Source organism: Odontesthes bonariensis, chromosome 5 (assembly GCF_027942865.1).
Source record: "Odontesthes bonariensis isolate fOdoBon6 chromosome 5, fOdoBon6.hap1, whole genome shotgun sequence".
Classification (NCBI taxonomy): Eukaryota; Metazoa; Chordata; class Actinopteri; order Atheriniformes; family Atherinopsidae; genus Odontesthes; species Odontesthes bonariensis.
Window position 1 is genome coordinate 33,337,034 of NC_134510.1, and position 25,581 is coordinate 33,362,614.

At 39.0% G+C, this 25,581-nt stretch overlaps 1 protein-coding gene across 5 annotated transcripts in view; it reads left to right on the top strand.

Annotated features, from left to right (window-relative positions):
• sema6cb (semaphorin 6Cb) overlaps positions 1-25,581 on the top strand; it is a 147,599-nt gene that overhangs the window by 91,920 nt on the left and 30,098 nt on the right. For all 5 annotated transcript variants that reach the window (XM_075466159.1, XM_075466162.1, XM_075466163.1 and 2 more), the window contains 10 exons: positions 1,519-1,575; positions 1,953-2,054; positions 6,175-6,265; positions 7,485-7,607; positions 9,864-9,952; positions 10,127-10,344; positions 11,386-11,517; positions 11,795-11,950; positions 14,723-14,899; positions 15,285-15,422. In XM_075466159.1, the coding sequence (XP_075322274.1) occupies positions 1,519-1,575; positions 1,953-2,054; positions 6,175-6,265; positions 7,485-7,607; positions 9,864-9,952; positions 10,127-10,344; positions 11,386-11,517; positions 11,795-11,950; positions 14,723-14,899; positions 15,285-15,422 (1,283 nt within the window). The remainder of the gene's footprint in view (positions 1-1,518; positions 1,576-1,952; positions 2,055-6,174; positions 6,266-7,484; positions 7,608-9,863; positions 9,953-10,126; positions 10,345-11,385; positions 11,518-11,794; positions 11,951-14,722; positions 14,900-15,284; positions 15,423-25,581) is intronic.

The window sequence follows — 25,581 nt, forward strand, 5'->3', positions numbered from 1 at the left end:
CCTTCACTGATCTTCCCAAGCCTGGGGGCCGTAATTATTAGTAAACTTAATCGAGCATAGACAAGGCAAGACCTATTACCAAAATGCTGACTTCTACTGAACTGTGTCAGCTCTTCACAAAGTAGCACAAGAAGTGTTCCACCCGAGAAAATCAGAGTAGTGGAGTTATTGTTCGGAATATTTTGTGGAAATTTTGTGTTTTATGTAAAATATGTCAGCCAGTCGTTGGATGCAACTCGCATCAAAGGGGAAAAGATTGACCAATTAATTGAGAGGAACTAGATTTATTGATGTACAAAAGTTGACTCGATGAAATGTCTTATTTTTTCTACTGATTTCTTATTCAGCCTTGCTTTATTCTGCTCTTCTTCCTGATTTAACTGCTGGACTGAACGCTAAGAGACGAGTTTGAAAACCAGCTCCAAGAGAAAAAAAATGGAGTCTGTTGGATTAGTTACAATACTAACAATACTTTCTTGCATGCAATGCATTGAACTTGGACTTTTTTTTTTTTTTTTTTTGTGAAATATCTTAAAAAAAAATAAAAAAAAAAAGGTTTTGGCTTTCATTGTTTTTTGGAGACACAGGGACAAATGGAAGTTTTTTCCATGGAGAAGAGTTACTTTATTGAACAGCTGTACACGAACTGCACAAATGGAGACTCAAGCAAGTAATTACAAATAAGCCCATAACCCTAAAATTATCTCAGTACTTACAAGAAAACCAACATGTGTTGTGCAGGTGTATGTGGAAAAGGCTGCCTTGAACAGGAAAAAATAAATAAACAAAAATCTCCCAACCCTCAGACTTCAAGACTGGATATGCCTGCTAATGCTTTGAGGCTATTGCAATATATCCCATCATGTCACTGAGTGAGACATCAAGCTCCTGTCTACTCTTATATTGTTGTGAGATGCTGATGAAAAGAAGCTGAACCGAAACAGATGTGTACATAACTGCCAATGGTCCCAGTGGTATGAATGGGCTCTGGGAAGATTTTGTCCATGAATTAGTTAACAGTTGATGGGGGCACATTAATCGGCTGGCAAAGCTTGTTAAGTTGATGGATCTTTTTCTATAACAGCCTACCGGGCATCTCACAGTGATACAAAAAGTGTCTTGTTGTCATGTCTGTAGAGTGAGGGCAGGTTTTTTTGGCCAGTAGGTTAATCGGGGCTAATGGACTCTTCCTCATGTCGGCAGTGAAGTGATGTAAGCATCCTTTCGGGGTCCTTTGTTTCCCCTGTGTGTGCATCCACACGTATTTTACTGAGTGATTTTATCTCGGAGGATCCACAGTGTTTGGCTGCCCGCTGATGAGCCGCACGGGCGCCCGAGGCTTCCCTGAAATTTCCGTTTATTAGTTTTTCTCTGCAACAGTTTTATTGGAATTAATGAGATTTTTATATCACAGCTGTCTTGTAATAAGACTTGAATGACTGGGAGCAACAGAAGCTGGAATGGTGAGAGACCGTCTCTCGTCTGTGAGTGACGGTTGGCTGTCTTTTCATTTTTCAGAAACTGACTTGGAAGACGAAGGATGTGGAGAAGTGCACCGTGAGGGGGAAAAACAGCGTGAGTATAATCTTCCAGACAAATGCACATCTTCAGCTTTCTGTTTGTGCTCTCGGCTTCACTTTTTCTGCTCTCTGCTTTTGACCGTGTTTTTGTTTGCCGCACTGAGAAGTTTGAAATAGGATAAAGTTGTTGAGTAGCATCTGAGAATCACTATTTGGCATCAGTCATCTCTCCAGAGCGACAATAATATCACAAGAGTCAACCTGGGATCAGTCATGATTGTAGGATGAAGAAATATAATGTTTGCATCAGCCAGAAAAACGCAGCGTCTACCTGCTGCGAGTCCTGCTTTGATTGTGTTGTTGCTGTGCCAGGAGCCGGCATGGATCTGCTCCCTGGTGTACAATAACACTGAGCTGTTTCCCTGCTGACAGGATGAATGTTACAACTACATCAAAGTGCTGGTGCCACGGAATGACGAGACTCTGTTCGCCTGCGGCACCAACGCCTTTAACCCCACCTGCCGTAACTATAAGGTGAGTTACTCCACTGCAGTGCACCGACTCCTGACTGCAATTACACACAAGCGGGCACATTGGAGATATTAGGCGATGCAGTGTATGCGGCCGTGTCCTTGCATGCTCCTTCAGTTTAACATAATTATTGGATTTTTCACCTGGAAATAATACACTTGGGCTACGTTAGCACCAGTCTGGCTTTGTCTGAAAGTGTGGTCATTCCCTATATTCCACACTGGTCCCAGAACATGTTTAACAGATGAGGAAAAAGGAAAATGCTCCATGAAGCTCCAGTTTTACACATTCAGCTTGAGGAAACATAGAAGCTGTGGGATGATATGGTTTGAAGGTAATTATTAATACATGCCACTAAAATGATTTGTTTTAATGAAATATACATGTGTATCACATAAACATACATTTTTGGGAAAATGCCCCTAATTTTAAGGGTCAGACAGGGTGTTTACACATAACAATGTTGTTTTATAGTAATATGATCATACGCTGTGAATGGTGAACCCCTCAGAACAATATTCTGTGTAAATAACTATCAAGAAACAAGTCAAATTAATAAAACTAATTCAATTAATTTTGAAAATTGAAAAAAAGCGCATGTAGTGTAACTCCATCCTGAGTATTCCTCACACTGCCAATATGCTGAAACATCCTGACAGTCTGCTAGACCTGAAAAAAAGATTAAGCAATCTTAACAGACATCAACTGTGAAAGAACCCTCACAAACACAGCCATAAAGACAGTTCGTACCACGGTATACACAGCATTTGTCAGCTATATAGAAATGCCTGGCAGACAGCACTTCAGTTTGTCTTTTCAGTGATAATAGAATCAACAGCTGTGAGCTCAAACTGCAGGAAAAAATGACTTAATACATCCACAGGGACACAGAAGAATTCTGGCACAAAAGCCAAATGCAGCGTTTATGAAGAAAACAGTTCTCACATGTTAAGATCAAAAGTAATATACTTGGTGACCTAAATAGGACATATACAGAATTAGGCGCGAGATGTTGTTTAATGAAAGACGCATGAAACAGCCTCTCAGGTGTGAGCAGCCAGCACACACTGTTCACTGAGGCTGTGTTTTATAGGGTCAGCTGTTTTAAAATAAATTATATTGGTGGAATTATCTGTTGGCTCAGCAAGACATGGAGGGAAAAAAAAATCTGTTGACGGAACACAGAATACACCGATGGAAACCTCTTTCACACCTCTGATACAACAAAGTTGAGGCAGGAAATGGAAAGAAAAGAGGAAAGCAGGAAGTGGGAATACCACTCGACCCCAGCAGAGAAGCCTCTGCTGCACTTTGTCTCCTTTGTTTTTCTGTTCTTCCACTGATGAAGAAGAGGGCTGTTGGTTAAGTGAAAACACTCCACTTTAGTTTTGCATTGTCCTTAACCGAAGGACATCTCCTCCTTTACTCAAAATCCTGCAGTATGAGGTATGTCGAATACAATCCAACATGACGCCATGCTGGAGGCTCAGAAGTGACATCACAGGTTTGGACTGTTGTTCACAACCGGCTGAGGTAGCACCAGTCCTACAGCACAGATAGTAAATCTAACAATGTAGGGGGGTATAGAATCCAATGAGCAACAAAATGACTAAACATCTAACAGGCTCACCTAAGATCTAAAAAAAAAAAGTGGTCCAGATTAAGAGGTCAGAGGGGGGAAACCAGGGGGCTTCTAGAAGAGTGCATCGAAAGATGAATAATTAATTCGAATGAAACATTTTCATGGTGAGAATTGCTACTTAAAAAAAAAAAAAAAAGTACAGTGTTGTTTTATTGATGTCTTGGCTGGCAGGAGCATATTGTCGAATTATGAAATGGGAAATAGTTTAATCTGGAATATGACTATATTCAAGTAGTATATGCTACATACTGTACTGTCCAACACGTGCTGTTCTTAATTTAAAGGGAATTCATTTGGGAAATTCTCATTTCATCAACTTAAAGCAAATGTTTCACAACTATTTCTTCCACTGGAGTAGCAACTTTAGTTACCATTTAAGATTTTAGACACAATATGGCAAAATAGGTTTAAGATATATTAGTGGATATATCTGTTAACATTATCATTTTATTCACATTTGCCCCCCAATGATCCATCACACACCCAATGTCTGCAGATGTAGGAAAGTTTTACCAAAGTTACACTCCATCTATTCCTCCGGACATTCATCTTTTATATTAATCTCTATGTAGCAAGTAGCTGTCATCTTTTAAATTTCAATATTTAAAAATGAAGCCGAAAGACTAAGTAACAGCAAATGAAGGGACATTTGTTCCTGGGTTTGGCACAGCTGTAAGTGCAGCTGTAATGGAATGGAAGTTTCTGTGTTCATATGATTGACTCCAACATTACTCTGATAGATGTGCTCTAATATATTTCTGCGGCTATTCTACAGCAAGTATACAGCAAAGCTCATGCACAGACCTTAGTTTACAGTACACTGCATGCCTAACTATACGGACCAGGGCACATGTAATCCTATATTACCTAACAGAATGTATTAAATGAAATGGCACTTTCAAATAAAAAACTAATGGAAAACAGCAATTACATACAATATAAGATGTTACAAATAAATCTCAAGGTAAAAAACAATGCGCGTAAGATTGTACTGTGCAACTGAGATTACATATCATGTATGCCATAAAATTAATCTATTAATTAGATCAAATAAAAAGGGTGCTAATGTTTTCCTAAATTCTGATGATACATTCAGGGTCCTGAGACTAGTGTAACACGGCTCCTATGGAGTGGATTTCTTTTTCGCTCCTGTAACCACAAACTTTGTAGCTGTGCGTTTAAATGTGGAAAATGTCCTGCAGAGAAGTGGATATAAAATGTCTTTAAAAAAAAAAAAAAAAAAAAAAAAAAGCACACTGACCTACATTCAAACAGTATCATCTCGCAGCCACAGGCTCTCTTTAGTAAAGAGCAACCGATTTTACAGTTTTACGAAAACATTCTCTTTACCTGGAACCCTCCAACTGTGGACTGCACCCCTCATCTTTTTCCCTCGTCCTGAAAGTAGGACAAGGTTGACTATTCAGACAGCTGGGGAAAGTGGGAGGAAATGTAAATCATATCAAGGAGTCTCTTTTCTGGAGTCCACAAAAAAAAAATCTGTGGAGGATTGAGTCAGAGGCATGTGTGTTTGTTAAGGACATGAACGCATGCCCAACCATGAATAGGCAGTTTCACTGACCAGGCTGCTGGGACAGCTGCTCTGTAGACAGCAGAGAGGTCAACGTGCATTTGTGATGTAACAAAATCTGAAAGCATTAAATATGTCTCTCCTCGTTTGTGCAGTGGGTAAAAATCCAGGTATTTTAAAATCCAAGCGTGTTAAGATTATCTTAAATTTTCGCTTTGAATTAAAAGTTTTAGTTTACCCAAACTTTAGATTTTACTAGCTCTGTTTGAGTGTCGACATTTCACATGATTTATCTTTGTATTAGGTGAGGTAATAATTAGTCATTTCAGTCAACTAGCAGAATAACAACAGAGAACAACTATCATCTGAATGTGACATGAAGCAAACTTTGTGTTAATGGACTATTAATGTGCTATATGTGCACATTTGTGTCGCCTTATGGCTGCAAAGGGTGTCAGAGCTCCTCAGCATGCATTCAGCCCTCATCACACACTCTCACGCGCATATCTACAAATGCAGTGTGCGGTTTCACGCATTGTTGTGTCTGAGGTTTACAACCTTGTTAACAGCAGGTTGGAAAATAGCAGCTTAATATCTGCGGCTGAGAGATAAACTGTCCTGTCTGCCTGAACAGCAGGACCTTCACACACATCTTTTATGGAAATGACCCACATATAATGCATCAAATAAAGCTAATCTTTATGGTGCATGCGTTCCCATTCATTATTACAGATGTATTTGGTACTTCTGCTTGAACCACTCTGCTCACATAAGACTTTTGGTGTAAGAGACCGATTGATTTTTGCTATCGGAGCAACAGCCACCAAGCACTAAAACTGTGTTTTACAATTGTCAGTTTTAATATCCCATTCTTGTACTTGGTGAGAATTGTGACTTGTATATGAAGCCTTAGAAAGCATTCTTTTGTTGGTGCCTTCTTACTGACCTAGATGTCGACACTGGAGCAGGAGGGGGAGGAGGTTGTGGGACAGGCTCGATGTCCCTTCGAGTCTCGTCAGTCCAACGTGGGCCTTTTTGCAGGTGAGTAGCTGTAGAGGCTGTCTTCTAAAGTGGAGCATCCCAGGTTCAACTCCCACAACTGCTGATCTGTGCTGTTGAGTCTTTATTTTACAGGATACGCATCTTATTGTTTGTTTAAATCAAACTGACTGACTATAAAGTCTGAACTGGTAAAACGGTCTCTGTGCCTGTCAGACTGTAAAGTACATTTGCTTATTCACATTAGATAAATTTGCCTGCGGAGCATCTCCGGGCGTTGTATCAGGGCATCAGAAGCTGCTGTCATGCATGCCTGGATGAAACTTGATAGATGAGTGAAGCGAGAACTCGTTTGAAAATACAGCATTCCTAAATTTATCCACTGAATTAGAAGTGTGACCACAATACACAAAAATAAAGTTTTTGTTTTTTTTTCCCAAATGTAACCTGATAGATCAAAACTCTGTTCACTTCACATGAAATTTAATCAGCAGATATTTGAAACCTGATTCAATCACCGGAGCTGCACTGAATTGTTTTTAGTTTACACGTTTTAACATTTTAGTGCTTTATCTGAAGAAGAATAATGTAAACTATTTGACATTACCTCATAATAATCATGTAATTATGATGGTGTTTATTGTAGACAAGATAATAATTAATTTCAATTTCTGCCAGAAAAAGACACATTTAGTCTTCTGATCCACTTTATCATTTACAAATTAGGTAATTGGTATGTATATTGACTTAAACACAAGCTCACAAGAGGAAAATATTAATAAAACAGCATGTTAATTACTGATTACAAGTAAAGAGTTACAAGTTAATGTGGGTTGGGGCTTGCACTAAAATCCCAAAATCTAAAAACAGAATTTAAGCGTCGATGTTAAAGGGATCAAAGCAGAAGTTTACTTTTGTTGATTCTGGCCGTCGTTAGGATTTACAGTTTCTTTACTAATCATAGCACGGAAGCAAGATGATACACTGTGAACACACCGAGGTCAAGTTCTGGGAAGAGAAGGGAAAGCCAAAAGAGCACTTAATCTTGCCAGGTTTCCACTGACATTTATGTGAAGTTCACATGGGGTACTATTAAAACTGGCATCTTCTCCTACAGCTGTTCTCCTCAACCTGTTTTTAGAGAGCAATAAAAGACATCTGTTACCAAAATAGACACTTCGGAGAAGTGGGTAATCACTGGGAATTGTGATATCTCACAATGCATCTCGATTGTCACTTTTTTTTTTTCTCTCTCCCCCAGGTGGTGACTTCTACTCCGCCACCATGACTGACTTCCTGGCTAGTGATGCAGTAATTTACAGAAGTCTTGGAGAAAGTAGTCCTGTTCTACGCACAGTCAAGTATGACTCCAAATGGTTGCGAGGTAAGGATGTTGAGATTTAGTGACTATCGTAGCATAAAGTTATGAGGTCATTGCTGTAGAGTTGTGGAAATGAAGGATTCTCATATTTTGTTTAGGCTCTGACCATTAGTTCCATGTTCAGATGACTTCCAGGCCTAAAACATGAAAAATTCCTGCTTCAACCGTCATTAAAGCGCCTATCACATTTTGCAGAAAATGTGCCAAACTCGTCTTTGTTTACTGTTCAGCCATGCCTGATTAAAATGAATTCTTGGACATAAAACTGTTTGATGTCAATGGTTGAATCTGTAAATTGCATCTGTAACAGTTAGTTGACAGAGAAGGAAACATCAGTTTCAAAGTGTTTGTATTTCCAAGTGAAACATCTGATCGCTTCACATCTGTTGCATTTGTCAGATTTGTCAGTGTAATTCATGACCGACTGAAAAACACCAAGTTTTTCAACTTCTTCCATCCGTCTTGTTGGGCCAGGTGGGAACTATCGCTTCGAGCGATGGAGAATCAGTCTTTCTGTTTGGGAATGTTTGGTTATTATCACCATATGTGTTGCTGATTTATTCTCTGATTAATTGGTTCATCTGTATGATTATCCATAATATTTTGAGCACATTATTAGTTCTCAAAAGGGGAAGATATTTTGTGCAAATTGCTTCTGAAATGAGGGGAATATACAGCATGTAAATTATTTTACACTTGTTCCCATACCAAGAAATGAGTGTTTCTCATTCCACACTAGTGGCAGCCTGCTGCAGTAACTCTTCATGTATTGTTTTGTTCTTTCCTAATGAGCTTCTATCTGTGGAGTGTTTCCACTCTTTAAACCTTTACATTTTTATATGCTGGTTTGGATGCTGGGCTGCTTGAATGTGCTGCTGAAATGTGGAATTTGTATGGTAATTCTGGCACTTTTATATCTGCTATCACGCGTAACAATGCCAACGGGAAAGTTGTTTGCATGTGTGAGCAGCTGATTAAAATTTCCAAAGCTCAAGTAATGCCTTGAGTAAGACCCCTAATCCAGATGTGTAGAAGAGGAGATGTCAAGAATCCAGAGTAGAAAGGAAAAAAAAGTAAAGTTTAAGAGAAAGCTTTAACAATGTCTTTCCTTTATGGGATTATTATGGGAATTATTATTATGGGAAATGTGAGATCGCTTGCAAGTAAAATCAACATCTTTCTGCTCGGTTTTCAGATTAAACTGACAGACAGAGACTGTAGACAGAAGCAACAGTAAAGGAGGAGGTATTGTAGTGCTAGTTAACAGAGGGTGTGATCCTTGCCTTGTTACTGTGAAGGTGCATGTCTGCACCTCGGATTTTGAACCGTTGGCTGTCAGTTTGTGTCCGTGGTGTTTACTGACAGAGTTCACCTGGATTACTTGCCGAGCCTGTGTGAGACACCATCAGCTAAGTTGTTGCCAAGCTACAGTTTTCTACCACACCTTCCTCTCTGCTACACTTCAACTTTTCCAAAGTTTCATAACTTGTTTTTATTCTACTCTAACAATGACATATCTATAGCAATAATTTTTGCTGCAGCGATGTAATTTCCCTTTGAGGATTAATAAAGTACCTCTGAGCTGAACTGAATAACATGAAGCCAAAACTAATGCACTCTAACACATAGCTCTGGGTAATACTCCTGCTTTCTGTGGAATCTAATTGAGAGATTTAGAATCTGCAATGATCATTTTAGAGGCTGCATTTTTACTTTTAAATTATATTGCATTGAAGAGTTTTGAAATTTTATTTTTAACACCCATTTAAGTCGATGAGATTATCTATCTGTATTTTTCAATGCAATTTTATTTTTTTTTTGTCATTTTTTTTAAGTAAGATCTATGTTAAAATCTAATCTAGAATATAATTGATTAAAATATTTCAAATAAATGAAATTGATGAGTGAACCACTGTAGTATTAAGATTTTAGAAATCTACAGCATCCTTCAACTTAAATTTCAGCTTTTTTGTTGTAGTTGAGCTGATTATCATGTTCTCATTATGACTACTAATCCAGGACCATCTGTTGCTGCATTGTTTCAAACCAATAAATGCCTGAATGTTTATCCTTATTTTGTGTCCCAACACACAGAATTTTAGAACTGCGAGTCTTTTTTTCTTTTTGCCCTGGTGTTTACCAGCTCCACTCACTGCCCGATTATGATTTTTTTCATAAAGTATTGCAAAAACACATAACTGCCAGTGTATTTGTGAAGCCTCTCTCTCTCTTTTTTTCTTTTTTTTTTCTCTTCTGCAGAACCCCATTTCCTCCACGCTATTGAGTATGGGAACTATGTGTACTTTTTCTTCAGTGAAATTGCAGTGGAGTACACCACTCTCGGCAAGGTGAGAGAGTCAACCCTTTCCTTTCTAAGTGGAATAAACTCCCAACAACAGAATGGCTTGAAACTGAAACCTCTCTCTTCGCTGTTATTCAGTATTTCTTGCTGGCTCTGCCTGCGGGTGTTGGTTTTATTCATCATTTGTCAGCTCTTCACTATTTAAACTTGTTTCCCTTAGGTGGTTTTCTCCAGAGTCGCACGTGTTTGTAAGAACGACAATGGGGGTTCCCCAAGGGTGCTGGAACGATACTGGACGTCATTCCTCAAAGCCCGGCTGAACTGCTCCGTGCCTGGCGATTCCTTCTTTTACTTTGATGTTCTGCAGTCACTGACGAATGTCCTGCAGATCAACCACCGGCCAGCTGTACTTGGAGTCTTCACCACACAAGCCAACAGGTTGGATTATTTTTACCTGAAGGCACATGAGCAATTTTGACTCATGTGTTAAAGCTGAGGTGCAGATGTGCCCCAGCATTAAAGAAGGTAACTCTCTGAAGGACATTGCAATGTCACTGCAAAATGTTGCTTTGTGCTGTGTGTTATCTTAGATCGGCTCTGTTCTGTAAAGCTGCTTTGTCAACCATTTTATCCAAATAGTCACCCCCACACTTGAACTGGTAAACTATATGTAAAGTCATGCCATAAACCAGTTGATGTTGATTGAGGTCTACAATGTTCATTGCAGCAGAAAATTGTCCCTTTTACCCAGAAAATCCAGTGTTACTGCACAGCAGCATCACTAGTAAACGTGTTGTCTACTGTGTTAAAGGGAGTTTCTCTCAACTACTCATTTACATCTTCAGTTATGTCACGCTTCAGTGCCTTTGCTGCATATGCTGAAACCTCACTGTGCAAAGATAGTTATTCAAAGGGTTCTGATTCACTTTTTTGGTTACTATAGAACACCGAGACACGAGGAGACTAAAGTCACTATTATTATTTTCCATGAATGCAATGCAAACATCCTCATTTCATTTTGTATGTAGTGGATGTAGATGTTAAAATGAGATTCTTGTTTCTGAATGACTGCAGGATTATGTAGGTTTTTCACATTCGATCCATTTTGCATGTTTGTATATAGATTCTGTTGACCTAACATTTCTGAAGCTTTCTGGTTTCCGTTCTTAGTTTAAGTTGTATTGACCAACTATTTCTGAGTATGCATCAGTCGTATGTAGGTCAAGGTTTTGTTGAGGTCAAAGGATGCTGAATGTGAGAGCGAGTGTGTATTAAGTTACGTCGAAAATAAAGAAAAACTGCACATTTATACTAGGAATAATAAGATTCTGTTTTTGTAACTATCACTGTAAACAATAGCAAAGTTCAAAATGTATAAAAGAACAGTAAAAATACATTTTAAGTAAGTTATTCCAGGCTAAATTCCAGACTTTGACCTTGCTCATTGCACTCTCTTCTACTTTGTGGCCTTCTGAACAGCATCACCGGCTCTGCAGTTTGTGCTTTCTACATGGACGACATAGAGAAGGCTTTCAACAGCAAATTCAAAGAGCAGAGGAACAGCGAGTCAGCATGGACACCTGTTCCAGAGGAGCAAGTCCCAAAGCCAAGGTGAAAGATGCATCTTTAAATAGCAAACTGTCACTTTCCAACAGCATGTTTTTCTGCCTCTATCAAAAGAGTTTTTTTGCAGCTGCTGTTATTATTCTGCACAGACGTCTCTGAACGAAAAAAAAAGAAGAAACAAAAACAGGCAGTCACATAATACACCTGTTTTCCCTCCTGCTAGTCCCTAAAAGCAAACAGCTGCTAGTGTTTTTACATCTGTGCCTGTCTAATCGGATTCATGCATGATGAGTTTTTTTCTTTCTTTGCCGTTCTCGTACAGACCGGGCAGCTGTGCCGGCGAGGGCTCTGCAGCCACCTACAAGTCCTCCACCACCTTCCCTGATGAGACCCTGACTTTCATCAAATCGTATCCACTTATGGACGAGTCTGTCCCCTCGGTCAACGACAGACCCTACTTCACCCGCACAACCAGCAGGTAGATAATTTGCTGTCATCTACTGGACGGTGGAAAAACTGATAGAGGAGACTTTGTCTTGCTGTGCAAAAAGACCACAGTGACAGGGAGACGGGATCTTAAATGTAGTGTAATGTAAAAAAATAACAACAGCAACAGAATAACTCCACTCTGTGGGTCAATCCGTTTGTTAAACTGTGCCAGTCCTTAGTCCTTAACCTACTGACCCTATCCAACCCGTAATAAGGGAAAATCCTCCAAGAATACCCCTTTAGCATCTCTCAGTACCCACTTAAACTTAATTACCTGAGTGTTTCTTAAAAGTGTACTCAGTCTCATGTAAATGGAGATTAATAAATTATGTTTTATATTTGACTAAATGTTTTTTGGGCACTCGTGGCCTTGATTTGACGTTGGATAGACAGAAGAAGGGGCAAAGAGAGTGGGGGAAGACATGCAGCAAAGGGCCCCACGCTGGGACTCGAACCTGTGCCAGCTGCATCAGGGAAATACAGCCTCTGTTCATGGGACACCTGCTCAACCACTTGAATTAAATGTGCAATCATTTGAGAAATTGTTTTCCTCGTCCCAAGATGAAGACTTCAGTGTCTTGTTTTGTTTGGTCAAAGTTCCAAAATCCCAATATCCTTTACTTTTCAATCTGTTATACATTATCAACTGTCAAATCTTATATAGGCTTGTTTGTGCTATCTTAACTATGTCTTACAAAGCAAAGTAGGGACAGTCAGTCGATTTGTAGCAGCATCGCAAAGATGTAGTAGTAGTAGGATGTATCCATCTCCTGTATTTTTGATAAATTTGTAAAATACGGCAAAAACCTAGCTTAGCTTCGTCATTGTGGACAATTGTGTGTAGGTTCATAAGATAAATGTGGATTTAATCTATGTTAAGAGGAGTTTTAAACATTCCAAGATGTGGAAAACTTTCCATTTAAAAATGTAAACCATGTACCAAGTCCTAAGCATTACCCCTATTTCTGCATTGATTACTCATAAGGTCATCTTCAGTAATTCCTTATTATTGACAAACTCGACGAGGCTTAAAACTCATAAGCAGATTTTCTTTGCTGAGCATACTGAGTGATTGTTTCAGAAATCCAAGTAGTTCCAAAGTGTTCAAAAACTTCAAATTCTGTACATCATAAATCATTAAAACACGGTGTACCTTTAGCTGAACCCTCTTGCAGGTTCATGTTAAAAGCATAAGCATTAATTGGTGTTGTACTATTCAGACGGTGGCACTTATTAAACAGGCCTGCAAGAGAAAATGTCAGGGTCATTTCTTTAATGGGTCCCATGTATTTACTTTCTCTGGCAACATAATGCAACAGCAGTGTTTTCACACTCCAGACCGTGATTGGTATAGATGAGTGAGTTCAGGTGGAACACTCAACCTTGTACTTCATTAAAACCCATCGGATTTATTCCGGCGGTCGATCTCGGCCCACATCAAAGGCAGAGAATCTTCCTCGAGTGCTGCCCTGACCTGTAGACGCTCCACAGGAGCATATGTAGAGGAGAGGAAGTCACTGGTGTGTAGGTGTGTGCTTGTTTTGACATTTGAGAACCCTGTGCTATCGGATGATGATGGGGTGAATGTAGAAGCGGCGGATAAGTGTCATGCGTTTCATTCACTACCACAACAACCACAGACAAGTGTGTACACATTAAGAATTCAGCCTTCACACAGCCACATAGTGTAGAGGAGCCTCCTTCGTGCCTCCTGAAGCAGAGCCAGGCTGACAGCCAGCCAGACACTGCTGTGGCTTCACACTGGGGAAACGTGTACCGCTTCACATCTGGCACCATAAACATCACATCTGCCGCACCTACCCCCAGAGAACCGCTAGATAAATTAAATCCAGCCGGAAGCGCATCACGTTGTACTGCCGAGTCATTGCACGGATGTGCCAGTCGAGTCGATGTGTGTAAACACACCAGCCTGTGTGGGACCATCTGGGAGGAGCTGAGGGAAAAGTGAGGGCACAGACTATGCTGCGGGTGTCCTCTACAGAAGAATCGGGAAGGAACGGGATGCCAAAAAGATTATTAGAGAAATTGTGTTTGTTGAAATCCTGGGCTACAGAGGAGAAAAAGATAGGGCAGGCATTATGAATGAGTAACGCTTATCCCGCTGTCAACAAACACTGGACTCAAGATGCCCTTCAGCAAAGTGTTCAATCCTCAGTGGAGCCAGTGGTAGACGGCTGTGGTAATACACGGGCAGCTCCCTGGTGGAACCATGTAGAGCGAAGTGAATATGAAGCAAGTCATTGCTGAAAATAAAGCAGGGGTTACTCGAATTCCTCATAGAAAGCCGGGACTCAGAGAGAGAGACTGCTGCGTGTTGAGACAAGTGGATGAATGACATGAAGGCTGCATCTATTGAATAGCTGTGGGTGGACGGGTAGATGAATTATGAGGATGAAGGTATTAAAGCATGTAGGCAATGAAACAAGGGAATGGTGGGTTGGTTGATGAATTGTCTAATTGCACACTAAAGCTTAATACAATTAGCTTAGTACTCACCCACTGAATGCTTTCTTTACCACTGAAAATAGACGTACAAAAAAACAGTTTAAAGACTCTAACCAGCATTTTTGATATGATTATCTCCCTCTGATTTACACTGGTGACAGAAGAGATTCAGGTTGGATCTATAGTGCGGCTGTCAAAGATGCATATTTCTCTCAACAAATAGGTGTTTGTTTTTTTTTTGACGTGGTTAGTTTTTATAATAAATAGTTGTTGTCTCTTGTCTTTTTTTGTGTAGGTTTAAGTTGACCCAGATTGCAGTGGATACATCAGCGGGGCCCTATAAGAACTACACTGTGGTGTTTCTGGGCTCGGATAACGGCCATGTCCTGAAGATCCTGGCCAGCACAGAGGGAGCAAACACATCTTTCAGCACCCAACTCCTGGAGGACATTGACGTCTACAACCCGAACAAGTCAGACGATATTTCTTGTTTTTATTTCCATACTAATCTGAGTTTTTAATTTAGTTTTCTTCACATCTAATGTTTCTGTTAGTTTTAAAAAAATTCTTAATTCTTTACTTTACTGTTGTTCTGGTATTTTCATGTATCCATTCTTGCGTTGCCTCCTCCTCCTGGTTCCTCCTTGATCTGCTTAGCCCACTCACTCTCTGTAACATTTTGCATCACCCTCTACAGCTGGCGGAAATGCTTTTTTCTTTTTTTTTCAAAGATACTTTTGTTTTATTGTTGCACGCCATGATTCACAGACCGCTTTCTGTTTAATATTCAGAGTTTGCCTGATGTTATAACTGGAAGATTGTGTCTTTGTGTTGATTTTCTTTTGGTTTGTTCCTAGATGCAACGTGCGAGGGGAGGACAGGAGGGTGCTGGGTCTTGAGCTGGACCGGGATCATCATGCACTGTTTGTGGCGTTCTCCAGCTGTGTGATCCGTGTCCCGCTCAGCCGCTGCACTGACTACAGCAACTGCAAGAAGTGAGTGACTTGTAGCCATTATATGATGTCAACTGTTCTCAGAACTTCTGACAACTTGTTCTACAGCAACATCTATGACTTATTGAGAGATTCATTATGTTACTGTGGGTCTTAGACATTGCTCATCCTGCTCAAGTATTTCATTTCATTCATTTATTTCTTTATTTGTCTATATTTATGTGGCATATCCAGTTTGTATTGTGATTGATTTTTAGGAGATCTGGACAGCAGAGGAAAAACACAATAACATCCAAACTACACTGAAGGTTGTTTGAAATGTGATGACGGTTAGATTCCTATAGGTGCACTTCTGTGGCCATTTAAATTAAAGGTGGTGTCTTTCTTTCTTTCTTTTAACTTTTTAAAAAAAATCCAAATTAAATCCAAATTAGCTGTAGTTCTGACCAGAATCCATTTAGGCAGGATTCCATGCTGATTAGCAGCTCTTGAAGAGACACTGAAATTAAATTAAATTAAATTAAATTCCTCCACAAACAAAAAGCCCCTTCCTAGGAAATCATTTTCACGAGCACAGTTCATAGTTATAGTTATTAAGGTCTCAGCACAAATGTGAACTTGTAATTCACTGAATTCAGAAATTCAGTATCTGCTTGCTTTGACTGCCTGACTATCGGGCTTGTTTTTATTGGCAGTGCTTATATTTGTCACAGCATAACTTTAAGTTGAACTTTTTTTTGGTTAGGCCAAAACATTTCTAGAGAGCTAAATCCTATATACACATTTATCAGGACCAACATTTGTCATTATAGACTGCAAATGTTGTGAGGCTAGGAAAAAGTAAGTATTTGGAAAGTGTTTCAGAAGTCACATTTGTCAGCATTTTGGTTTTCCTCCAATCATACCATGAAAGAACATGACAACAGTGCTGCCAGGTCATTCAAGTAAAGCAGTTTGCTCTCATGCTAATGTCATACGCTTTTGGAAAAAGCTCCTCCCAAAAAAGCACTCAGAAGTGATTTGCAGTGAACATGTAAGGTCATGGTTTATAGAGTGTTGAATGTTTATGTCTTGAGTGTACATCATCCATTCCTCTTAAGCTTAGTTTAGAGGGCAGCGCACACTAAGGATGTGCCCGTGTCACTGCTTTCGGTGCTCTTTTGTGTTGTTATGGGTGATCATGCAACTCCTGGAGTTTCTTTAACCTGGCCCATGCAGCTCCTCTAACAGTGTAGCGGCGTGCTTTGCTAAGCGGAGACACCTATCGTATAGTGCAGATGGTTACCACACTCCCATCAGCTTAAGGAAATACTTTCATATGATATCTTTGTTGGTGTCCTTGCAGAGTTTATGATGATAAAGGAAATATAATTAATTTATCTTGAAAAGAGTTTTCTCTGGGAGAACCTGTGGGAATACTCCTCACACCAAGTGATTGATTTTTTTTTTTTTTTTTTGTATCACAGATTTGACCTGCACACAATTTATGGGTTGTTGAAACTTCTAAAGTAAGATCTGTCTACTTTTAGCAGCTGTGCGCTATCAGCCACTTCACTGGCAATGATCAGTTCAAGGGTTTTTGCTGTGAGATCTTTCCACTCAGCTATTCCTGCTCAATTTCATGTTCGGAAGTCTGTTTAAAACGGTTTGTCACATAATTCAGAGTCTGTCGCACTCACATGTCTGATGAGAACTGTGGTAAAACTCTGCAAAACAAGAAGAGGAGGAGATGGGGAACGCATTTGGCTTTCCAGCAGTGTGGAGGATGATTTGCAGCACATAAAGCGCCCGTACAACGTGAAGATAATATGTTGGCAGAAAGAATTAACAATGAATCAATGTCCATGTTTGTATGTTCTCATATAAAAGAAGACTTTCCTTTCTCTTGAAATGATCTGTGAGCTGCTTGAGTGAGATGCTAAAAGTTAAAACTGTAACAAGCTTGAACATAAGAAAAATGGTCTCCATGAAAACGTTTGGATGCCTCATCTACTTCACATCAATTATTAGTTTCCATTGCATTTTGTTGCTTTTATTAGTGCTACAAGATTTCCAAGTCGACAACAAAACTGCTTTTTACATGCACAAACTGACAGCTGTGTACGCCTGAGAGCATGTTTATGAGCAGAGCTCAACAGAGCCTTCAAGCGTCTTCCCTACAGCCCTTTGTTTTGGCAAGCAATGTTTTGCCTCAGCTAATATACTTGCTCTCCAGCTTTGGGTCTATTTTTGGGGCTGTGAGGAATGCTGCCCCCCTGTAACTCCCCCATCCCCCCCTTTCTCTACCCCGTCAAGCCAGAAGAAGGATTTCTCTTCAACTCCCCCTTGGAGTGCATTTACCCCCATAGCTTGCTAACCCGTCATTGCAAAGGCCTGGAGAAGCTATCAACATTGTTTAGTCATAAATTGGATCCAGCTAATTGGCTGGTAGCCAGCAATGGTGGTCCCTGTTTTTTTTTTTTTTTTTTTAAATATTTTTCAGAAGCTACGAGGGGGTAAAAGAAGAAATGGGGGAATAGTTGGGGCCTATCTCACTTAAGCTCAGAGGTCTGCTACATCCCCAGATTCTTTTAGTGACTAGAGCTACAGTACACCTCATGCTTGGATTAGGGCCCCTGTAAGCTGCATCAGCACTGGCCAGGAGGTCATGTTTCAGCCACCTTATCCTCCTTTAACACACCAATGAATCTGTCTCCCTCCAGATGAGATTTACTTCATCTCTCTTTGCTGCCTCCATTTTCTCTCCCCCTTCTCACTGTTGCCGGTATGATCAGGTTTGAGGGTTTTTTCCTTTTTCTTTTTTTTTTTTTTTTTTTTTTTTCTTCAACTCAAGGCCCTGCTGCCAATATTAGGTTTCAGAAAATACTCAGTTTTGAGCCACAGCAGGGAAGTGTATGAAATGGGAATTTTAATGAAAAAGAAATACAATAAAAGGGCAGAAGAGGCCCCAAACCTTTAGTCTTTAGATCCACAGATTTTCAGCTTTAGCAGATATTTCCTTTTTTCATTTGAACTGGCTGAACTTGCACTTACATCTGCTCTTAGATCGATAAATGTATGTTATTTTTCTTGTCACGTAGAACTGTTCATTAAATTAAGAATGTAAAGCTCGAATGCATCAAAAACTATTCTAGTTTATTTAGGATTTGGTCTTATTTTTATAGTTTTTGCCATATTTCCCATAATTTACGATAATTCTGTACCAAATAAAAAAAATTTCTGATGTCTGGAAGCGTTTTAGAATTATAATGACACCCGCAAATATCAGAGATACGAGAGAGCACATTTATTTAAAGACTGAAAATGTAAACCACTGAGCAAGTCCTCTTTCTAAAACATCAAAATATGTTTCGTAATTTCTCAAAGGAATGATAAATATAAATCCATACCCGTTTTCAGTCGTGGAACACATAACATTTCTGACTTCATCGCTCTGTTAAAGTAACAAAGTTCTGTCAGTCTCACTTTTATATTAATGGGCCATGCAGCTGTGGACACACCTACACCAGTGATGGAGAAAGTGACTGCACGGCATTTGTCACACATGCAAAAGCGTGGGCAGTAAATTGAGTGACATATAATGCACAAATTCATGCCTTTCTCCTCCAACAACATGGCATGTCTTCGCTGAAGGAGCCAAAAAACACATTTTCAGATTAGGTAGTAACAGCATGACTCAAATATGTAAATCTGCATTCAGTTTTTATTTGTGCTGTGTTTAGATGCTTTCAGATTAATGGAAAGGATTACACATCTGAATGGAACCTAATCCAGAAGTCTAAGTTGAGAACATGAAATGTTTGTCAAATTAAAATATGCTTACATTTAGACTAAATATATGCATCCATATGCATTCCTCTGTTCTGGTCAGGGAGCTGTGATGGTCATGGTTAAAGAAACCTCCAATTACTGAAGGTAAAAATCTGTCGAGCACATTTAAAGCAAACAGAAAATGTATTTTTAAGGAGAACATACATTTAGAAAATTTCTGTTTATAGTCTTGGATCGAATGTGCAAGTTTTGTAGTTTCATCAGAAGGTGGTGATAAAGGTGAAATGATATGTGTCTGTAATGAAGCGACTAAAAGTCTTTAGGAAGATGACATAAGAGAAAAAATTAAGAGAAGCCTTAAGATTTTCTTTTTTCATTTAGGTGGATTTTAGTATATATTTTTCATCAGCAGTAAACATCCATGTTTTTTTTCTAAAGATTTAAAAAGCTGATCATAATTTTTTTCCATTGGTAAAAGCTAGGCAGCTGGATTCTTGTGATTAGTGGGATCACAATCACAAGAGAATCCATCTTGTCAGGCTCCAAAGTATCAGTTTAGGGCCATCAGGCAAGTTTTTAGTTTTGATGAACAATAGCGACCCTTATTCAGGAACTGGTCAGTACTCCCATGTTGATCTGATTGGCTGAATTTGTTCAGATGGACTGTGACATAATAGATGTTTCATCAAATCACCTGCTTTAACTGGACTGCCTTTTCCAAACATTTTCTACAAAAGATGAAACCGATCTTCTTCTTTTCTTTTAAACTGGTTAGCTTCCATCTCTAATCATTTTCGCATCAGTGGCCTTGTTACCGTCTTACAATTGGAAGATCGTGGTTCAAAGTCTATTTGGGTAAGACTGAATCTCCACATCGGCCCTGATGTGCTCATTGTTGTAATTGTAGGGAGAAAAAAGTGCTACGGATATAGAGTGCAAACGTAGAGTAGAAACAGGTTTTATGAGCACCAGAAATGTGGAATAATAACTACTAACCCTTTTTCTGAGAAGGAAAAAATGGCCTCAAGCGAGTGTGAAATCTCTTTTGCAAAATTGAGGAAGTTCTTTTTGAGTTTACAGTTTCCATTTGGAGTCGCAGCCAAAAATACCTCCAAACTGGCTGTACAGTTGATCACACAGAAAAGTCTTTTTTTTATTTATTTTTTTTTTTATTGATCACCTTGATTTCCTCGTGCAAACCGTCTAAGCTGTCTGTCTTTCTTGTGTTTTACTGCAACTTGTTTAAATTTGTGCAACTGACTTTACATTAATATCCTAATCAGGAGCTTTATTAACATCTCATACATTTCTAAATCCAGTAAACGTCTGAACTGTTGAGCAACTAGATTAGTTTTCACCAGCAGTGTCATATTATCTAAAATGGCTTCCAGTAAGTTATAATTTTGTTATTCCAAAGACACTGGCAACATGACAGCTGGAAAATCCGAGAGTCGGCCTCAAACCCTGAAATAATGACTGCACTTCCACACACATACACCTCTGTGCTCAACATGGAACAACAGAGAGACATCTGAATTTTAAAGAACATGGTCATACAAATCCAAGTGGTGCAAAAACTGCATGTGTGACTATAACTTCAAATAAGAAATGACTTCATTCACTTATTTAGTCAAACTGCAGCCGGACACAATTTATATCTCCAGTTTCGGGGCTTCAGGGCTGAACTCCATTCCTGTCATGTAACTGTAAATGACTGCCTCTGATGGAGAGAGAGGCAGAATATGAGATATGCATATATACCTTATAGCTAGTGTATGAATAATTTATTAAAGCAGAGCTTCAGTATTCAGTGAGGCATATTGGCAGTAACACGTTGGGGTGAGAGTCATTTTAGCTTCTCGATACCCAGAGGTCCTCAATCTGTGAACTGTGAAATTCAAAGACAGAAAAAAATCTTCTTTTTTTCATAAACATGCCGGCATTTATTCCACTTTTTTCGCAACCTGTTTATGTTGACATTACAAAACCATACACTTGTTTTAATAAATGCACGCATGCTCTATTCTAGCTTTACCTTTGCCATACAGATAAACACTGAATCATACTTTAATTATCAAATCATGGAAAACACGTTTGCTTATCAGCAGATGAATAATCACTTTTAGACAGTCCTGTACAAAAGCTAACTCCATTTACGCCACTGATTTACAATAACTGCAGAGATTCTTGCATTTATGAGCCGTTTGCTCCTAAATCCTAAAGTTTTCTGCCTGTGTTGACTTTAAGTGGAAAAGGAATGTCAAGCTGTTGAGTGTTTGAGAGGCAGAAGTACTCGGCTTTGTTGTAGAGCCTCAAGGTCCACATGGGGATCGACGTGAGGGTGATTGAATGGGCTGACATTGCACTAAAATCACTTTTTAGGAAGGAAATGACATCCTGTTAATTAGTATATTAACTTGTTTGAGTTGGTTGTTTATTAAGAAAATGACACATTCCTCATGATGAAAGGCTTATTTGTACTTTTATTATAAGCTGTTAATGAGTCTGATCTGCTTTTATCTTTGGTTACTCGTTCCATGGTTGGGTTGTTATTTTTCTGATGATGATGATGATAGTAAAAATAATCAAAGAATATTTGTATAATTCAGAGTTTAGTATGGTCTAATTATTTTCCTTAGAGCTGCAAAGTTTATCGTTTTATCATTGATTTTGGGATGTGTGCATGAGCACCTGTCATCTGCACGGTGGTGTGGTGGTTAGCACTGTTGCCTCACAGCAAGAAGGTTCCAGGTTCAACACCCAGCTGGGGCCTTTCTGTGTGGAGTTTGCATGTTCTCCCCGTGTATGCGTGGGTTCTGTCCGGGTACTCCGGCTTCCTCCCACTGTCCAAAAAATCATGCATGTTAGGTTGACCACCTGCTGGTGGTGGTCGGAGGGGCCGATGGCGCCGGTGCATGGCAGCCTCGCCTCCGTCAGTGTGCCCCAGGGCAGCTGTGGCTACAATCCAGTAGTCTGCCACCATCAGCATAGCACTTTGAGATTCCGTATGAAATGAAAAGTGCTTTACAAATGTAATTGATTATTATTATTTATTATTATTATCATCTAAAAATGACATGCAGTGTTTAACAAGGGCAAATTGACAACTTTATTGTCCACTGCTGTACCAAAAATGCCTCTGATTCTGAAACTAAGAGTTTGCTGCAGACTCTGCCTAGATGCAGAAAATTTGGCAAAAAAAACAAAGGAGAAAAGGGTAAACGTGCAAATTTGGTTGCAAAAATTTTGCAAACAGATCAGTTTGTTCATCTAATATAAGCAGCAGTAAACCATAGATCAAACTAACATCCAGCAATGAGAGGGACGGGATGGATTTCTCATTGTCTCGTGATGCATCAATCTGTAGTATCTCCCACCAACAAGTCACTAATTAAAGAGGGTTCATCTTAACAGCTTCCAACAGGATGTCGTGAGCCTCTCACTTCTAACATTGTTCTGCGCACTACTCACCACAAAACTGCTGCCAGAGACAGGCATTGGAGAACAAATGGCTCGCTCCTGATTAAATCTATTTTTCAGTGAAGGCAGCTGGGATGTGTATTTTTTTTATGATCCGTTTGAAAGAAATGGCTGAAGGAAGTCCATGTTTACAAAGTTGAGATAGGCTACACTGAGATGATTTTTACTAATGTTGGAATTGTTGATAAAGTAGGTTATAGTATAGTTTTTGTGTGGTTGACGTTTGGGGCTCTTTGTGTAATTTTCTGTTTGATTTTGTTGTTTTTAGACTTTTGCTACCTGTGCACTTGGCTATTCCCTGGAGCAGCAGATAGAAAGTTGCTGATATAATTCATATGTTGTGCATTGTCCCATTTATTAAAAAATAAATGAATAGAATAAAAAAAAAGATTAAATTAGAGGTTCCGCTGATCTCTCTGTCAGAGGTGCTTAAGGGCTGCTTGCTCAGCATTTGTTGCATTGAAACCAGTTCTATATTATTGAAAGGTCAAGTTAATAAACCTGATTTATCTTTTTAGGAGATATTCCTACTAAAGAACCCCATCTACAATATTTTTTCCAAATAAGCATCTTGTAATCTTGTTAAAATACAGTATTTTTTATATGGCATGATACCACTGAAGAAGATGAATAGATCTTGCAATATTTTAAAGTGCACAGCCCTAATTTGCTGTGTATTCAGTTGCCAGCTGCAGGTGCAGCAGGGGGGAGAATAGTTCCTACAGTTTCTTGATTTCCTTCTGCTCTAGAGTGAAGCACTAATATGCTCTCAGTGTGTTTTCTCCCTAGTTTTTACAGACTGGGGCGGAAAGCACACACACATCCACATTCAGTTCAAATTGTCATAAATCACATTAGAAACAGGTCACAGGATCCTCATTAAAATTTGTTTAAACTCAGCTGCCTTGAAGGTTTTGGTTTGACATCGAAGGAAGGGGGTAAAAATGATTGTTTGTTGCCATTCTTTTGTCATTGTGAACTTTACGCTCATTATGTTGCTGCTGCTGGGTGAGTAACGCAGTCTTGCAAACAGCAACCTTTGCAGCTTTAAAAAATATTGTTTACCCTGTGTTTTTTTGCAGTTTTACAATGGTAGGAAGGGAAAAAAAGAGGTTCATGCAACACAATCAAGGGGGAAGAATGAAAACTCTTGAATGAACCAGACACAAGCAGGAAGAGTTTAATCAGCAAAATTGACGCGTTGGTCTCAAAGCAGAAGAAAAGCACTGAATGTTGTGATTCTGCTGGGACTTAATACTGTTGGGAATGTGACTAATGACTATTGATTGTAGTTAATGCTGACTGCTTTAAGGGGAGGAAGTAAACATCTCCAAGTCCATTCATCATGTTATTCACTGAATCTGGAAGCTGACATAAAGCACAGTAAGTAGGATCAGGTGATTGAACTATCTGCTGACATGAGGCTGGTGATAGTGTGTGCTCGCCTCTCAAAATAAGGTCATTCATGGCTGGTCAGTGTGACTCTGTAGCTCTCTGTAGCTCATGGTGGACCGAATGAACTGCTGTTCCTCAAGTTTAAAGGTGCACTCATTTAGAATATGTCTGTGACAATTTCCATCCATCCATCTTGGGTTGGAGATTCTGCTTTGCACCATTTCCTCGAAATTGCTTTTTTTACTGGCTGCCAACAAGATTTTCTACAAATATCTCACTTCTCTGTGCACAATATTGTTCTTCATGGAAGTGAATTATTAAAGTACAGTACTATTTTAGATCAAGGTCGATTTTATTGTTCAGAAATGTTCCATAATTATAAATATCTTACTGATTTTGGTTGATCAATAATATAATTCTGTTTCATCTCTTGAAAACGTATGACAATCTTTTCTTTTATTACAGTTTATACAACTGTTATACCAGTACTAATCCACTGTTTTAACCTCTGTTTGGGAGTATTTGGGATGAAACCTATATCATAGGCAGTCCATCTGGGTAGTATGAGCCCCTTTTCTATGATTCATATTTTCTAACTAGATAAAATCCCGGTTCAAATTTAAATTGAGGGACAGTATCTCCCTGTTCAAGCAGTTCTTTTGCCCCATCTTTATCTTCAGCATAGAATATATTTGATCCCTTTTTTTGTACTGTATGTCCTGATTGATGATGATCGATTAGGAACGTGACCCTTCTTTGTACTTGTTAGGTTGAGTATATCACACCAACACATTCTTTCTAATTTATTTTGTTTGCTTCTTATTTGGAAAAGAGAAATCGGGGGGAGGCGTAAGCCCTTGACCTTTTGATTACTCAAGTGTCTTGAAGTGTTATAATTTGGTGCCATGTTAACAAAGTTGGATTAAAAAAGAAAATAATTTCATTAAATCTCACTCCTTATAAGCTATTTTTTAAAGAAATGTAAGTTAGAAACTTTTTAGATTTAAATTGGGGATCAAAGCCTTAATAGTTAAAGAATATTAAACATGTTTTTTTCTTTTCATTAGGTTTGTCAAAAGTCTAATAAAAGATGATCTGATTATGACTGAGTTTCTGTCTCGTTGCATGCTTAGTGTATTTATTTGCAGTTTGGAGAATGCAACTATGTCAGGAAATCTCACTGAACACTATTAAACATGGCTAATTACATCTGCTATTAACAGATTCACTGCAATTACAGTTACGTGCCTCATCTAGCAGTAAAAGAGTAACTTTACCGTGTTCAAATATCACATATCTTTGTATAATATCAGATTTTTTAACAAGTTAATTTCATACAAACAGCTTTGCATGAAGAGTTGAAGTGAAATTGGATGATTCATGCTGCCGTATCAGTAATACCGCTCCTGTTTAATCAGTTGGTGCTTCTTGGTAAATGATAATTACTTGTTTTGTGTAGACTGTTTTTACCACAGTGGAAGGACATAGAAATGTAGCAATTAAATGTTGTAGTAAATGTTTTTGTCTTCACCGTCTTTGCCTGATGGGCCACTAT